Raw genomic sequence first — 18,319 nt, forward strand, 5'->3', positions numbered from 1 at the left:
TTAGGCTGGGGCTACACGCCGACAGGTGCGATATTATGACCACAATAGCCGGAGACCCCTGAACTACTGCATCTACATGTTTTATATATTGATTGTGGAAATGTTATCCTCAGGCTCAATCTGACGGACATCGCTGCTCCAGAGGGGGAGTGGTCTTGCCCCCTGGACCCCCAAGAACAAGGATCTGGGACCCGAAGAACTCTGCTTTGCAGCTCTGTCCTGAAGGTGCGCATGCTCGACCTCCGCACCTTCCATTACCTATGGGACTTCTGGAGAAAGTTGCTGTTTCCAGCAGAGGCCGAGCATGCACACATCCGCTCCATTCAGGACGGGGTACTTGTCGGAACCCCCCCCCCATTTTAGACCTGATGAGGCAGGTGTACTGACTATGAAAATCAATGTCTGCCTGTTCCCCTTTAGTATTTAAGTGAGGATTTTATGAGTCAGGCGAGAGCTAGAACTGGACTCATTGTATTGCTTATTTTAATATCAGAACCACGGACAGCTTGTATCAAACGCTGGATGTGCGATTTCAGCCAGGTATGTTTACTTTGAAACGTTGCGACCTACTTTGAAAAGCCGGTCTGGGACTATGTGTACCTGTTGAGTTTCAGGCAAAACATTCCTGGCTGCAATCGCAGTTCAGGCAATATGAATCTAGTGACCGATTCCCTTGAAAAAAAAAAAGGGATTATAGGGCCATTCTGATGTGAGCTTTCAGAGTCAGTACACCAGCCTCATCTGGTCTAAGATCTATTTATTCATTTTTTTGTGTTGTGAAATCTGGAGACGGATCCGCGTTAATAAGTTATATATATACTTACGGGTGGATCCTGCTATATTCGGGTCGGTCGCTCCTTCTCTTCTTAGCGGTGTCAGCAGTATATCTGTGAATACATACATTTATCAATATATTTTTAAGTTTATATTATATATATTTTTTCTAACACCATTAATTAGTGACAGTTAACTTGCAAAATGAATTGCTTAATCCATCAGCAGGAGGACGTCTGAAGACGACCTTATTACACGCTGCAATGTAATAAATATTAAAGGGGTGATCCCGTCTTATAAGGTTATGACATCGTATCGCACCGATCCTGAGATTGAAGCTCGGCTGTATACGGCTGTCACCGGCTGAGATTTCCCTGCACGGTGGCACTTTTTTTCCACCTGGGCAGGAAACTACAACCTGACCCCATTCACTTCAATGGATTTCTGCTGCAATTTTCCAGGAAAGTGAATGCAGTGCCCTACCACTTTTAGACTAAAGTGATTAAAATTTTGGGGGTACTTTTTTTCTTACTTAAATGCATCCATTTAGGAACTAAAAATCATTTTGGCAATCAGGTTTCATTGCAAAAAAAATTGCCCTATTTGTTTTTTTAGGCACATTAAATTTTGAAGTGATCTGTGATCAATAATCAGATAAAAAAAGTTACAAACTCCCAGTCTTGCAGCCAAATCGAGCTCACTGACAGTTTCTCAGTTAACTCATTCTGCAGTAAGGAATCGACGGTGCAGTGCGGAGGTTATAGAAGGCGAACGGAGATACATTTTCAATGAAGTTCAAATGCAAGAATACAGGTGAAGGATTGATTCCGATGAATGATCATCCGATGAATGATCAGTAGGATTTTATTTGGGGTTTACAATGCTTCTGTATCATATGTCATGCGCTATTTTAGTGGCATGGTGTGACATAATAGATTGAAGGCTGACCCTTATGAAAATAAGGATTGTAAAAGTAAAAGGGATATTCCCAGCTTTATTGATGGCTATTGTCAGATAGTACTTGTAAAGACAAGCACTTTCCCAATTTACTGCTTATTAAAATTTGCAGCCGTTTTCGAGATATTAACACTTCTATTTGGTATACAGCTCGTTGCCTAGGAGACCGACCACCGCCGATGCGTAGCGTGTAAGTGCTGCCCTGAAGCTGTCCGGTATCAGGATGCAACAGCGAGCTCCAGCGATCCTGTCAAGCTTCAAAACCTCTGCTTACAAGCTGAATAGAAAAGAGATTGTACTGCAATGTTCTGCTATCTGGCAGCGGTGGTCGGTCTCCAAGGCAACGAACTGCAAGCAAAAGATAAGTGTTAATATCTTGATAACGGTTGCAAATTTTAATAAGCAATTAATTGCAAAATTGTTCATATTTACATGGACTATCCGACAAAATCCATATATAAATATAGGAATAACCCTAGAGAGCAAGAGATCCTGATTCCATGGAGGTGTCACTTACTAGGCTATGTGTTGTAGTTTCAACACAATCATTGTTTTATTAGAAGGATATTATCACTGATGTGCAGCCCAGTCAGGCTAATCTGTGTAACTCCGCCACCAGCACTGATTGGCAGCAATGTTGTCAATCAGTGGTGTGGGCGGGGTTATAGACAGCTTAGCATTTGAGTATTACTAGCAGGGAAAACAGGGATTCAATCAAAGCTACAGCAAGCAGCTCAGTAAGTGATACATTGCTGGAATCAGGGTCTCTTGCCCTATATTATGCTACTTTCTGATTGTACATTGTCATTACTTTTCTGTGCTGCGTTGGATCCGGCGCCATACAATAATTTTCTGTATTCCGTTCTATAACTTTCCTCCGCCTGTAGAATAACTCTGTGCCGATCGCACAGATTTGGACATCCCGACAACATCTTGGAGCAATTCCTGCTATTCATGACCGACCCGGTCAGGAGACAGCCTGGAAAACAGATGGGAGACGAATATGTATGTATGTTGCCCGTCTATATCAATGGGCGATCTATTACTCATGTCTACAAACCCCACCCACGATTGTGCTGTTTTTTTTTGTTTTTTTTGCTGTTAATAAAAAGATTTATTGTTTGAATTAATTTGTAATAAAGAATAAAAAAAAAGTTTAACATTTTTTTTAATTAATTTATTATCCCGCCATTTATATATTCTTGTCTGTAAGTGTCAGCAAATACGGGATGCGATGGATGTAGGAGATTCGGGGCAGCCTCGACCCCATGTCCTAAGCCAGGGCACCATGTATGCTCTTTGGCATATGCAGTTCACGGCTGGGGAGGGAACTGGGTGCCATGTTTGTGAAGCCCAATGCTATGAATTGTGCTCCGTTTACAGGTCCTGGCTGCCAGGGGTTAATCAGGTGAGTGAGCACGTAAAGGGGTATCCTATCCCAATATGTAGTAGGTGTAATAATAATATTAGGAAATATATCCAATTAGAAATGTAGCATAGTTCTTCCGATTAGCTATGTCACTTACCCCATGTGCAGGGCAGGACAGTAGCTTATTATTAATTCTCTTTTTTTTTGCCCACAGATTTCCTTTAAGTTGCCTCTTTGATGATTAATTAGCAGGTAGGTTATTTAAAGGGAACCTGTCAAGTTGCACGTGCAGTTTGATCTCTATAGAGAAGGAGAAGCTGAGCAGATAGTATGTAGGTTTGTTGGAAAAGATTCAGTAATACTTTTATTCAATGACCTCCCTGGTTTCTGTATGAATATGAGTCCAGTGGGCGGTCCTACTAGTGATTGACAGCTACTTTTATTCAATGACCTCCCTGGTTTCTGTATGAATATGAGTCCAGTGGGCGGTCCTACTAGTGATTGACAGCTATCCATGCATGCATTTATACCTGGATAGCTGTAGAGGACCGCCCACTGGACTCTTTGTTCATTTAATTGAATAAAATACAAGTTTTACTAAAACTTCTTTTACAAAATGCATATTAATCCGATCAGCTCCTCCTGATGTATAAGATTCTGCGTATCAGATGCCATTTTCAACACGTCAGGTTCCCTTTAAACCTGCTCCTCACATTCGCCTATTGCCTGACTTCTATTCTCATAGCTGACTTTACCTGAACATTGCAGCTCATTCGATCGGTGTCGAGTTTTCAGAACCCTGCTTATCTCCTCATCGATAATGTCAGCCCATACCATCATGGGGTCTAATAAAAATGGAAAAGAATAATATTATTACCCTTTGATTAATCCTTTCAAATAAAAGGACTAAAAACGGATAAAATATGGGTCCGATTTTCGCAAACCAGAAAAAAATGGAGTGTGAATCCAGCCATGGGTAATAACCATTATGATTGTCACAATACCTGGGCGAGAAAACCATACATAGAGGCGCACATTTGGCTTGTAGAACTGTAAGCCCCTCATTCCTTACTTTACCTAGATCCTTTTCTTGTCTTCCTGGAGCTGAAGGTTTACAAGACTTTTCCCTGTAAGAAACATGACACTATCAAGTCAGAGTATTTTTTTTAAGAAGATGCTGAAGAAAGACCCAATGACATTTAAAGAGTTATTTCCATTGATAATCCATAATGTAGGGGGATATCTTACTGATCAGTGTAGGTCCGATCTCTGGGACCCCCATTGATCGCAAGAATACCTTAACGTAGCAGAGGTTAGTCTTGCGCATCACCGCTCCAATCATTTTCTAAGGAACTGTTGGGGATAGCTAAGTACAGCTTTTTCCTACAGTCCGATGAGAGTGAACGGAGCGGTGGTGCGCACGGCCCGACCCCGTTGGTTGGACCTCCGCCGATCAGCAGATTATTGATAAAAATGACTAAGGGGTAACAAAGTTTTTCTTCTGATAGTTTGAAATTACGTCAGACATAAGGGCAAAACTTATTTAAACTGTTCTAGATAAAAGGGGTTCTATGAGATCACACAATACGGTTGCATTCTTCCACATCAGTGGCGCGAGTAAGGAAGAAAGCATCCATGTTTTTCTAAACCCTTTAAAGACCTGCATCTTTTTGGATATTGGGGTCCTATTGCTTACTGCTGCATGTGTCTCTCTCTTTAGTTCTATGGGAATTCCAAAAATTGCCTACATGGTAGCCAAATTTCGGAGCTGCTATAGAAGTAAATAGAGAGAGCTGTGCATGGACACCTACCTCCCCTGTGAAAGTTGCCCACGTTCTCAAGATAGATGCAGACCCCAACGACGTGACCAGCATCTATTATATATTTAGGTACAAGGAAAAACCCTTTAAGATGGCTATCTAATTGTTTAAAGGACAGCATGTAAGTAATACGGTGAATAGATGGTGCTATCAATTATTTGGAGGGTCTTGTGTAGTACAACCCCTGGCAAAAATTATGGAATCACCGGCCTTGGAGGATGTTCATTCAGTTGTTTAATTTTGTAGAAAAAAAGCAGATCACAGACATGGCACAAAACTACAGTCATTTCAAATGGCAACTTTCTGGCTTTAAGAAACACTAAAAGAAATCAAGAACAAAAAATGTGGTTGTCAGTAATGGTTACTTTTTTATCCAAGCATAGGGGAAAAATTATGGACTCACTCAATTACGTGGGAAAAAATTATGGAATTACCCTGTAAATTTCAATTCCCAAAACTGACACCTGCATAAAATTAGATCTGCTCGTTATTCTGCATCTAAAAAGGAGTGATCACACCTCGGAGAGCTGTCGCACCAAGTGGACACATGAATCATGGCTCCAACACGAGAGATGTCAATTGAAACAAAGGAGAGGATTATCAAACTCTTACAAGAGGGTAAATCATCACGCAATGTTGCAAAAGATGTTGGTTGTTCACAGTCAGCTGTGTCTAAAATCTGGACCAAATACAAACGATATGGAAATGTTGTTAAAGGCAAACATACTGGTAGACCAAGGAAGACATCAAAGCGTCAAGACCGGAAACTTAAAGCAATATGTCTCCAAAACAGGAAATGCACAACAAAACAAATGAGGAACGAATGGGAGGAAACTGGAGTCAACGTCTGTGACCGAACTGTAAGAAACCGCCTAAAGGAAATGGGATTTACATACAGGAAAGCTAAAGAAAGCCATCATTAACACCGAAAGAGAAAAAGGTTACAATGGGCTAAGGAAAAGCAATCGTGGACTGTGGATGACTGGATGAAAGTCATTTAGTGATGAATCGTGAATCTGCATTGGGCAAGGTGATGATGCTGGAACTTTTGTTTGGTGCCGTTCCAATGAGATTTATAAAGATGACTGCCTGACGAGAACATGCAAATTTCCACAGTCATTGATGATATGGGGCTGCATGTCAGGTAAAGGCACCGGGGAGATGGCTGTCATTACATCTTCAATAAATGCACAAGTTTATGTTGATATTTTGGACACTTTTCTTATCCCATCAATTGAAAGAATGTTTGGGGATGATGAAATCATTTTTCAAGATGATAATGCATCCTGCCATAGAGCAAAAACTGTGAAAACATTCCTTGAAAATAGACACATAAGGTCAATGTCATGGCCTGCAAATAGTCCGGATCTCAATCCAATTGACAATCTTTGGTGGAAGTTGAAGAAAATGCTCCATGACGAGGCTCCAACCTGCAAAGCTGATCAGCAACAGCAATCAGAGAACATTGGAGCCAGATTGATGGAGACTCCTGTGTGACACTCATTAAGTCCAGACCTCAGAGACTGCAAGCTGTTAGAAAAGCCAGAGGTGGTGCAACATAATACTAGTGATGTGCTGGAGGTTTTTTTGTTTTTCATGATTCCATAATTTTTTTCCCACATAATTGAGTGATTCCATAATTTTTTCCCTCTCCTTGTTCTAAAAAAGTAACCATTACTGACTACAACATTTTTTGTTCTTGATTTCTTTTAGTGTTTCTTAAAGCCAGAAAGTTGCAATTTGAAATGACTGTAGTTTTGTACCATGTCTGTGATCTGCTTTTTTTTCTACAAAATTAAACAACTGAATGAACATCCTCCAAGGCTGGTGATTCCATAATTTTTGCCAGGGGTTGTATAATAGGTACTTAGTCGGGACAGAAGACAGCAAAGAAAGTAAGCAATGTGAGTCGACTCTTGATGATCGTCGGTAGCCCAATGTGCAACATACCTTAAACTTGTGACTGTAAATGCTTGAGGACTACTCTGCTCATCTTCCACTGACGGATCCCTGTGTGGCGGGGGGTGATCATTATGTAAGTTCTCCATGGCAGGTTCTGGTAGCGTTTGAGTGACTGCGTCCCTGGAGGTGACGTTATTTCTGGAAGAATATGGCCTTCTGCTCTGATCTCTGCTGGGTACATCTGCACAGGTCTCTTGAGCTACAGAGCTGTCACTGCGAGTTTTACCAAGCCGACCTGATGTTGATGTTGCGGATTTCTGTTGTTTAGTCTTGTCTAAAATTATCTGCTGTCTTACATTTTCCTGGATTAAAAAAAAAATTAAATGAATAAAAACTTGAGATAAATGAGCAGAATATAACAAACCGGACTAAAAAATTGCTCGACATTAGAAACTGGGGGAGCCGAGCAGATGCCAGGAGCTGATGCTCCACCGGAGACGTGGGCTGTAAAAGGGGTATTCCCATCAAGAACAGTTATGGCATAGGATACCCCATAAATGTATACTACATCTATTGCGATATCGAGGCCCTGACGCACGCTACGTTCATTAGAGAGGTAGAACTCTGACCGCCTCTCCATTGAAATAATCCTAACAATTGAGATAAATGCGAGTCCACCAACATGTTCCACCAACATAGAAGAGGATTCTTTACTGTTAGGGCAGTGAGAATCTGGAATTGCTTGCCTGAGGAGGTGGTGATGGCGAACTCAGTCGAGGGGTTCAAGAGAGGCCTGGATGTCTTCCTGGAGCAGAACAATATTGTATCATACAATTATTAGGTTCTGTAGAAGGACGTAGATCTGGGTATTTATTATAATGGAATATAGGCTGAACTGGATGGACAAATGTCTTTTTTCGGCCTTACTAACTATGTTACTATGTTACTATGTTATGAGTCCTGTTGGTGATATTCGCGTCTACTATACATTTTTGCTATACCCTATGGATATGTCATACATGTATGAGATGAGAATACCCCTTTAAATTTGACTTGCGCTACATATACCCATATTATAAAACAGAACTGACAAGTGCCAAGGCTGGCACTAAAAGGTGTAGCATATGGCAGAGTCAATGGATGCAAGTGAGAGGTCTCACTGCAATGCCCATGAGCCCTCCTAAATCTAGCGCTGGTCCCGAGCACCTTAAAAAAAATAGGAAATTGCCCAAGTAGCCATTACCCAGTACAATATCATATCTTTACCACTTCATTGGGGGACACAGGAAACCATGATTTTTTTGCTGTGTCCCCCAATGAAGGCTCCGAGAAAGAGATTTTAGGGTGAATACCCAAAATCACCATTTTTGAATTTTCTCACAGAAAAAAAATGACGTTCTGACTGTAAACCGTGATGTCCGAACCAGTGATAGCTTCATGTATGTGTGACACCCCAGGGTCCTGGTTGTCACAGTGGCATTGCTTTCCTCACGGGGATAGTGATGTCACGCTTGGAAGCGAGGTAAGATCTCTTTAATCAGGTAACAACAAAGCACACAACATGTTCACACTCCAGGCCAGAAGGGGGAGCCCTGATCCAGTTTATGGATGGCTTCCCTATATATAAATTATGGTTTGGAGGGAAAGTGAGTTAGTTCCTGTCAGAGAGACAGAGAAGAAGGTAGCAGAGGGGCCATGCAGCCATGAGAAAGTGCTGCAGCTCCTGGATAGTGATATTCAGAAGGAAAGGACATCATTTTGTGAGTGTGCAGGAGAGAGAAGCACAGGCGAGTAACAATAGGGGAGGACAGCTGCGACTGGGCTACCTCCCTGGCAGAGCGCAGATACCAGTAGCCGGAAGACCGAGGTTGTGTCAGACTCTAGGAGACAGAGCAGAAACCTGCAGGACAGCAGATTACACATCACCTGTCTGCCATAACACCTAGGAGACACAGTGGCGCATAGAGCCCGGGTCGTGATAGAGACCCTATAAAACGACTCGAGCCACCTGTCATACGGGTTTGTGTCCCACTTCTATTAAGGACAGAGAGAACTGTGAGGACCTTTTCAGAAGCCATAGACAGTAAGGGACTACACCACCCCCGCGCTAGTAGGAAGGCTTTCATCTCCATCTGGTAAAGGGTAATCTGAACTTGCTTCCAAGCTGGCCGGACCCTGCCTGCCCTGTGATCTGGTGCCCTGGACTGCGGTTGCCTGAAGAATACAGTAAACAAAGTAAAGAGACTGCAAACCTGTGTCCTCCGTTATTTACCTCATCTATACACCGGGAGCCCTGGGGACCTATTTCACCTGTGGGAAGTTATACCATCTCAGCTGCCTTAACATCACCTCAGTGAACCCCTTTAAGCAGCGTCGGTCCCCACTGACCGAATACCACAGGTGGCGTCACAAACACAAACTTTATTCAAAATCCCTTTAAAGACATTCCCTTTAATATGGGCGCCCAGGGCCATGGACTGGGTCGCCACCACCATGACATCCCCCTGTGTACCGAGTACCTCATGGCCCTGGCAGGCGACTCATATGCCCGTGGGGCTGTTGTGTTTGGGTCAGAGGACCCGGTGCCAGTCTTGACCTCATGGTCCTTACTTGAACAGCAAAGCGATATGCAATAGGTGAATTACTGTAGATAGTTGTTTTTGGGAAGTGATGTTATTTTGGTAATGTACCTCTCCATGGAATCCAGTTGCTCTGGATCGGTCATCTCTGTATTTTGGGGGATTAACTAAATTTGGAAACCGGGGCATGGATGCAACAATTGATTTCCCATGAGCAGAAGCAGCGTTCTCCTCTCTCTCCGGTCCCTGAATATTTTCTGTATCCTGGAAAAAAACACGGAATGATATATTATAAGTACAATATCTGTGCAACATTGACATATGCTTATGTTATATCAGTATAGAAATAGGAATATGTGACTGTACTAAGCTCAATAACCCCAAAATACAGTGGTACAGGAGGTGCATGCAGGGTCCTTGTGAGATGACTCCATTAAAAAGCTCCTTGTGTGACCACCCCCTACTGTATACACAACAGACAATGTGTATGTTCCCAGGACTCAGGAGCCATCTCAGTATGAATTTGCTTAAAAAAGTTATTCCCTAAAAAAAAAAAAAAATCTTCCCATACCCATAGGCTGGTCGCTGGAGGTCTTACAGCTGGGACCCCCAGTGATCCCAGGATCGGGGCTTTGGAACCCTTAAAACGGACTCTTTTTGAATGGAGCAGAAGTGTGAGTGCTCAGGTTCATTTTATTCATTATCTACGGGACTCCAGGAAAAAGCTGAGAATAGTCCCATAGACAAACAAGCAGAGGTCGATATGCATCTCTGCTCCATTCAGGGTTCGAAAGCCCCAATCTTGGGATTGTTGGGGGACTAGAACTCAGCCCACTCAGTGATAAGCAAGTTATCTCCTATGTCATAGAGAGGGGATAACTTGATTATTTGAGAATAATCCTTTAAAGGTTGCGGCCACCTTTATACAGATTTTTCTATCATTCATTTGCTTCATAAAAGCAACTTTCTAATTAGCCTTTATTAATAATTTGCTACCATTTTGCTGCTAAAAAGTTACAAAACTTATACAAATTCGTCAGAACGCCTGCATCTGATCCAAGTGACTCTCCCTGCTCTCACATTTTCTTTTCAAAGTGTTAGAGATGGCATAAAGCAGGAGGTAGTAGACAGATCTCCATGATGTGGAGAGGGGGAAATCCATCTATAGACTCATGGAGGGCAGAGAAAATAGGGTATATAGAAGATGAAGATAAAATAAGTGCAGGACAGAAACTGACAGATGAGCTAACGAAGGAAGCAACACTCAGAGCTCGTATAAATCCTACCTCATCGTACTCTTGCTGAAGTTTTTGTATTTTGTGAAATATTTCTTCGGCCTTTCCCCAGTATTCATGCAAACATCTCTCCCTTTGGTTGGTGCGACTGGACGCAGAGCCAGGATCTCCTCTTGGGATGCGTTCATTGACAGACAGGGTTTCTGCTGTGTATGATGGAAAACATTTGTAAGTAGTTGAAAAGTAAAAATAAAAATGCAAAGAAACCTAAAAAATAGCACAGTAATAATATTAGCACAATACAGTAACGGGAAGATGATATCAGACTACAGGATGCAAATGTCTTATCTAAACTGTGCCCAAAAGACTAGAGCGGGGGGCATCGATCAGAAGAATGATCATGCTGTTGGAATTCAACATGCCTGATCCTTTTGTTCTTAGCCACCAAAAGGTATCTAGCAGCGGCTTATTCCCCTCTCCACAGTCAGAACACGCTCGCACTTGGCCGACGGTTCATGTGTCAGGAGGAATAGCGTGGCGGCCTGTATATGAGCAACTTATTCCACACGGGTGGTATACACACAGCCTCACATCCCCCCATCTTTGTAATCTTACTAATGGCTCTGCAGTTCTGAAGGACGAAGGTGGCTGCTTTGTGTAATTCGTCATCCTGCGACTCGGCCAGCACCTGGATCATGAGGGGAAGTCCGTGGCTTTTCAGCAGTTCGTATTGATTTGCCTCTGTGGGATGAGACATTTATTAGAAACACTTCACATAACCGTTCTGCGCCGCTGCGTAAATGTTATCCTGCCGGGACCGCCGACGTACAGAGCGCAGCACGCGGATCAATAAAAGGATAAAACCGTATGAAACTCCCGTTATTTCCCACTGAGTTCCTACAATGCTCTGTCATTTGTATATATCCACCATGTACGTGACCAGTATTAGTAGTATCACCAATGGAAAGTAGAGCTGGTGCAAATTGATTTCTCTATCGCCTCTCATTGGGGGACACAGGAACCATGGGTGTATGCTGCTACCACTAGGAGGCTGACACTATGCACAAAAAAGTTCTCTCCTCCTCTGCAGTGTACACCCCACTGACTGGCACTAGGATAATCAGTTTAGCTTAGTGTCAGTAGGAGGTGGACACGAGTCTTTCATTAGACCCTTATCTACCTCAATGTGCGTCGTTTTCTTTTAGGTTCTCCAGAGGGATACAGGGTGAACAGTCACACCTGTAGTCCCACAATACGGACTATGAGTACGGCGTGTACTGCCACCCCGTATCCTCATAGATCCCACAGCAGGACCATGATCCTAGCAGACAAGCGTGCTTAGAAGTCCGGTCCTAGCTCCGTCCCCCACCCACTCGCCCACCAGAGCCTGTCGGTTGGAGGTGACGAGGACGTCCACCAGCTCCAAGGACGTCTGACACCTTTCTCGGTTAAGGATAGTAACGGACGGCATGGGAGTTTTTGAGGTGAGTATTTCCCCACCCGTCCCAGATAGGAAATCAAAGGAGAGGGATCCCCCCCGGGCCTTTTTATTTTACTAAGGGCTAGCTACCTTGACCTGTTTGTCACTCTTAGGGCTCCTTTCCACTTGCAAGATAAATGTCCGTGTCTCACATGTGAAAACCAAGCTCTGGCGCCGGCACTCCAGAGCGGAGCGTGCGGCTGCATAGCAACACATGGAGCCGCACGCTCCGCTCCCAAGTGCCAGAGCTTGGTTTTCACATGCGAGACACGGACGTTCATCTCGCAAGTGGAAAGGAGCCCTTATCGGCGGGTCCCACAGGGCAGGGATCGTCACTGCACTGCAGCGGCCTTGCTGGCGGGGGGGCCGCAATGTCGTACTGGTCCAGCGCGGCGACCTTTTCAGCAGCGGCGCTGCCTTTTATCCCAGCGGCTGGCGGCTGCTCTGTCTCCTGCTCCGGCGCGACGGCCTCTACAGGCAGCCCCGCTGCTTCCCTTCTCCAGCGGGCATGTTCCTCTGTTTTCCGGTGCGGCGGCCTTGACAGGCCGCTTCCTTTCCCGCCGGCCGCACTGTTCGTTTCTTCAGCTTTTCATCGGGTGAGCTTTTCTCCCGCCCGACAATCTCTCTCTCCGCCCACCGGCGCCATCTTGGTGTCCCTGGGCGCACGGCCAACTCCGCCCTCTCCACTATCCAGAGGGTGCATTCCGCTGCTTGGCACCACACATCGCCACTCCGCCTCTTCCAGAGCGCGCATTCTGGTGTCCTTCTCAGCGGTCGCCATCTGCGGTTACTTCTCGGATTGCGGCAGGAGCTCACATTACCTTCCTGCCTAAAGGGCTACTTCCCTCCGGAGGTCCACCCGCAAGCCGGACAGCTTCCTCCTGGAATCCGTTTTCAGGTGTGAGTAGCTCTGCACTGCAGACTGACAGTCCCCTCTGCCCCCCTGTCCCCTAACCCTCTGACATTTTCTTCAGGGACCTTTCAAAATGTCTACCTCTAAGGGAGGCCGCTCTCGTCCTCCTACTTCTTCCTCTAATTCTTCTGCCTTAGTCAAATACTTTGCATGTTCATCTTGTAACTGCAAACTTTCCTCAGGTCAGTCCTCTCCACTCTGTCAGGCCTGCAGCAACCCGATTGTTCCCACCGCCCAGGATCCCCCGACTGCTCCGCTTGAGAGTGATACCCCCACCCTGGGCTGGGCTTCCTCTCTGTCACAATCGGTAGCGGATCTAACACGGGTGTCTCAAACTCTGGTGTCCGTGCTGGATCATTTACCCCTGCAGACCCCCGCAGTGGCCAGCGGGTCACAGGAGCCTCCGTCCGAGCCCTCCATTATAAGCCGCAATAGGTCCAAACAGGAACGCCGGTCTGAGTCCTTTTCTCGCTCCATCTCGCCATACGGTCCTTCTCTGCGGTCAGCTTCCCCCCAGTCCTCCTCCCCTGAGTCAGGCGAGGCGTTCTCTGATGCGCCTTCGGAGGATATTTCGGAGCTGGATTATAACCAAATCGTTAGCTTTTGAGGGATATGGTTCAGAACCTCATTGGAGCGATAAATCAGGCCTGTGGCATCAAGGATTCCTCTATGGAACCCGCAGATCAGGCGGTTTTGTTTAGACGGTCTAAACCAGGGGTCCCCAACTCCAGTCCTCAAGGCCCACCAACAGGTTATGTTTTCAGGATTTCCTTTGCATTGCACAGGTGATGCAATTATTACCTGGGCAAGACTAAGGAAATCCTGAAAACATGACATGTTGGTGGGCCTTGAGGACTGGAGTTGGGGACCCCTGGTCTAAACAACCTTCCAAGTTTTTCGCTCCTCATCCTGAATTCGAGGAGATCATGACCAGAAAAAGAGAGTATCCGACCAGACGTTTTCAGAGGGGAAAGCGCCTTGGCGTTTTATATCCTTTTTCTCCAGAACTTACCGCCAATTGGACTGTTTCTCCCTCGGTGGATTCTCTAGTCTCCAGGCTGTCCACCAACACGGTCCTTCCACTGTCCGGCGGAGCATCTCTAAAGGATTCTAATGATAGAGTCATAGAATCCTTTGCGAAGTAAGCCTTTGAAGCGGCTGCAGTAACTCTATGCCCGGCCTTTGCTTCCACTTGGGTTTCAAAATCCATATCCAAATGGGCCAAACAACTCCGTCGGGGCATTCTGGACGGGGCTCCACCCGGACAGCTGACGGAGCTTGCCAAACAGATTTCCCATGTGGATGAATACCTTTTCTCCGCCTCCCTAGACACCGCATCTTGTGCGGCTCAGGCATCCAGCAATGCTGTTGCCATCCGCCGGACCATTTGGCTCAAGGCCTGGCAGGCGGATTTGTCTTCTAAAAAGTCCCTTACCAGCCTGCCTTTTCAGGGTTCATGTCTCTTTGGTTCTAAGCTGGACCAAATAATTAAGGACACCACTGGGGGCACAAGTTCTCTTCTTCCCCAGTCTAAACCTCGTCGCCCTCCTCCTAGACGGCAATTTCGGTCATTTCGGCCTTTTCGTCGTTTCGCGGCGTCAAACTCCTTTTCCCTGCAGCAGCAGAGGCCACAGGCACGTCAAGAGAAGAAGATGGTATCCTTTAGACCCACTCCTTCCTGGTGTTCCCGCTACTCCCAGGGTAGATCTTCCAGGTCCAGGTCTGGAAGATCCACCTCGACTTGACTTGCGGCAAGACTCCAGCCCACTTCCCAGGCTGGGCGGCCGTCTCCTCTTCTTCAGGGACGTCTGGATCTCCTCAGTAGAGGACTTATGGGTCAGGGAAGTTGTATCCTCGGGATACAAAATAAAGTTTGTTTCATGACCCCAGGATCGTTTCTTCTAATCCCGACCTTCCAAGAGACCCCGCTCTAGTTCTGGGTTTCTTCGCAGCCATCGCTTCTCTCCTCAAAGCCAGGGTAATCGCTCCCGTCCCAGAAAAAGAATGGTTCACAGGTTTCTATTCAAATCTTTTTGTGGTGCCGAAAAAAGATGGCAAGGTTCATCCCATTCTGGATCTCAAATTGCTGAACAAGAGAGTTCGTATGAGACATTTCAGAATGGAATCCCTTCGTTCAGTAATTGCCTCCATGGAGGCCCAGGAATGTCTGTGGTTCCATAGATATTCAGGACGCCTACCTCCACATCCTAACATCACCGATTCCTGGGCTTTGCGGTGCTCCAGGACCGTTTTCAGTTCGTAGCCCTGCCGTTCGGTTTCGCAACCGCTCCCAGGGTTTTCACGAAGATCATGGCGGCGCTGATAGCCATCTTGAGGGTCAGGGGACTGGTACTTTTTCCGTACCTTGACGACATCCTCATCAAGGCTCCGTCCTTTTCTCAGGCTCACAAGAGCATGTCCATCGTCCTCGACACTCTAGCCCGTTTCGGGTGGCTTGTCAACAGGAAGAAATCCTGTCTTGTTCCTTCCCAGCGCCTCATCTTTCTGGGCATGCTCTTCGACACTCGTCAGACCAAAGTCTTCCTTCCCGAAGACAAGAGATCCATCCTTCGTCGGGACGTGCGCTTACTCCAGGGTCCTCGGTTTCCCTCCTTCCGATCGGCCATGAAGGTTCTGGGGAGTATAGTAGCAACATTGGAAGCGATTCCCTTCGCCCAATTTCACTCACGACCTCTTCAGCAGGCCATCCTGTCACAGTGGGACAGTGGGACTGTCTTCTCTCTGGATCGTCCAATCTGACTCTCTCCCCGGGTCAAACGGTCACTCAACTGTGGCTGACGTCACCTCTCATCTCCCAGGGCAGGTCCTTCCTTCCAGTTCACTGGCAGGTGGTGACGACGGATGCCAACCTACTCGGCTGGGGTGCGGTGTTTCGCCACCTGACTGTTCAGGGCCGTTGGTTGGCGCAGGAGTCTTCTCTGCCGATCAACGTTCTCGAGATTCGGGCCATCTTTCTCTCCCCTCATCACTGGGAAAGAATTCTCAGGGGTCTACCTGGCCGAGGTATCCAAAATCCTCCTCTTCGCAGAGGCAATGGTTCCGGTGATATCCGCGGTTCATATCCCCGGCGTGGACAATTGGGCCGCCGACTTTCTCAGCCGCGAGGGTCTCGCGACAGGGGAATGGTCCTTGCATCAGGAGGTCTTCCATCAGATTTGTCTTCGATGGGGGACTCCGGACGTGGACCTCCAGGTGTCCCGAATGAACAGGAAGGTTCCTCGGTTCGTCTCCAGGTCTCGCGACCCTCTTGCAGTGGGCGTTGACGCTCTGGCGCTTCCTTGGTCGCAGTTCGAGCTCCCGTATCTGTTTCCACCCCTTCCTTTGCTTCCCAAGCTGTTGAAAAAGATCAAGGCAGAAGGGGTGCCGGTCATTCTGATCGCCCCGGATTGGCCCAGGAGATCTTGGTTTGCGGAGATCGTCAATCTTCTCGCGGACGCCCCCTGGGACCTTCCAGACAGACCCAATCTGCTGTCTCAGGGTCCGATCTGCCACCCGAATTCTCGATAGCTCAGTTTAACGGCGTGGCTGTTGAGACCGCAGTTCTAAGAGCGTCCGGCCTTTCGGACTGGGTGATTCACACTATGATCCAGGCTAGGAAGCCTTCGTCTTCCAGAATCTACTATCGTACCTGGAAGGCTTTCTTCCGTTAGTGCGAGTCCAACCGCGTTTCACCTATTTCCTTTTCCCTACCTTCCATTTTGGCCTTCCTTCAGGCAGGACTGGATTCGGGCCTTGGTCTTAGTTCCCTAAAGGGCCAGGTTTCTGCGCTCTTTATCCTTTTTCAGAAGATGTTATCTTCTCGGCCACAGGTTAAGACCTTTCTTCAAGGAGTAGCCCACGCTGTCCCTCCGTACAGGGCCCCTGTGGATTCATGGGTTTTAAATCTTGTGCTGGACTTTCTGAGGGGTTCCCACTTTGAGCGTCTCAGGGAGACTTCCCTGTCGGTTCCATCTTGGAAGGTGGCCTATCTTGTGGCCATCACTTCTATCCGCTGCGTTTCTGAGTTGGCGGTCCTTTCTTACCTACCTCCGTTCTTGGTTATGCACCAGGACAAGGTGGTCCTCAGGCCTCCACATTCCTTTCTTCCTAAGGTGGTTTCCACCTCAACGAGGACATTATTTTACCTTCCTTTTGTCCAGCTCCGACTCATCCTCTGGAGCGATCGTTGAACAAGCTGGACCTCGTCAGGGCAGTGAGGAACTACCTGGCTAGAACGGCCGCTTTCCGGAAGACGGATTCTCTTTTCGTCATTCCTGATGGCACACGTAGAGGCCAACCAGCTTCTAAGGCGACTATTGCTCGCTGGATCAGAATGGCAATTCTGGAGGCTTACCGGGTCAAGAACAGAGTGCCCCCTCCTGGGATAAAGGCTCACTCTACCCGGGCAGTCGGCGCTTCCTGGGCGGTACACCATAGGGCTTCCGCCCTACAGCTTTGCAAAGCGGCAACCTGGTCTTCCATCCATACGTTCGCCAAATTTTACAAGGTCCATACCTACGCTTCAGTGGACGCCAGCCTAGGAAGAAGGATCTGACCTGATGGAAGTCTGTTTTTCTCACCCCAGGGACTGCTTTGGGACGTCTCATAGTTCCTGTATCCCCCAATGAGAGGCCATAGAGAAAACAGGATTTTTTCTCGGAGCCTTCATTGGGGGACACAGCACCCTCCCATATTATAGAATTTCAACCTTGTTTTGTCTCCTACTGCTTTCTCACTAACTGAAGTGCATAATGCCAGTCGGTGGGGTGTACACTGCAGAGGAGGAGCTAACTTTTTTTGTGCGTAGTGTCAGCCTCCTAGTGGCAGCAGCATACACCCATGGTTCCTGTGTCCCCCAATGAAGGCTCCAAGAAACAGATTTTACGGTAAGCAACCAAAAATCCTGTTTTTTATCGGCTGCATGGGTGATCTATGGCCTCTTAAGGGTATGTGCACACGCTGCAGAATTTGCTGCGGATCCGCAGTGGATTGGCCGCTGCAGATTCGCAGCAGATTTCCATGCGTTAACGGTATCATGTAAACCTATGGAAAACAAAATCCGCAGTGCACATGCTGCGGAAAAAAACACGCAGAAACGCTGCGTTGTTTATTCCACAGCATGTCAATTCTTTGTGCGGCTTCCGCAGCGGTTTACACCTGCTCCATAATAGGAATCCGCAGGTGTAAAACCGCAGGTGAAATCCGCACAAAAACTGCGGTAAATCCGCAGGTAAAACACTTTACTTGAGGATTTACCAAAATTAGTCCGGAAAAATCTGCAGAGTAATCC

General features: G+C 46.6%; 1 protein-coding gene across 2 annotated transcripts in view; it reads right to left on the reverse strand.

Moving 5' to 3' along the window:
* The window catches only part of TERB1 (telomere repeat binding bouquet formation protein 1), a 37,589-nt gene that overhangs the window by 6,028 nt on the left and 13,242 nt on the right, over positions 1–18,319 (reverse strand). For both annotated transcript variants that reach the window (XM_069740230.1, XM_069740229.1), the window contains 8 exons: positions 11,252–11,377; positions 10,688–10,842; positions 9,513–9,665; positions 6,871–7,184; positions 4,178–4,227; positions 3,856–3,945; positions 2,543–2,710; positions 825–887 (listed from right to left, as the gene is read on the reverse strand). In XM_069740230.1, coding sequence (XP_069596331.1) covers positions 825–887; positions 2,543–2,710; positions 3,856–3,945; positions 4,178–4,227; positions 6,871–7,184; positions 9,513–9,665; positions 10,688–10,842; positions 11,252–11,377 — 1,119 coding nt within the window. The remainder of the gene's footprint in view (positions 1–824; positions 888–2,542; positions 2,711–3,855; positions 3,946–4,177; positions 4,228–6,870; positions 7,185–9,512; positions 9,666–10,687; positions 10,843–11,251; positions 11,378–18,319) is intronic.

This window comes from Ranitomeya imitator, chromosome 9 (genome assembly GCF_032444005.1).
Source record: "Ranitomeya imitator isolate aRanImi1 chromosome 9, aRanImi1.pri, whole genome shotgun sequence".
In the NCBI taxonomy this organism is placed as follows: Eukaryota; Metazoa; Chordata; class Amphibia; order Anura; family Dendrobatidae; genus Ranitomeya; species Ranitomeya imitator.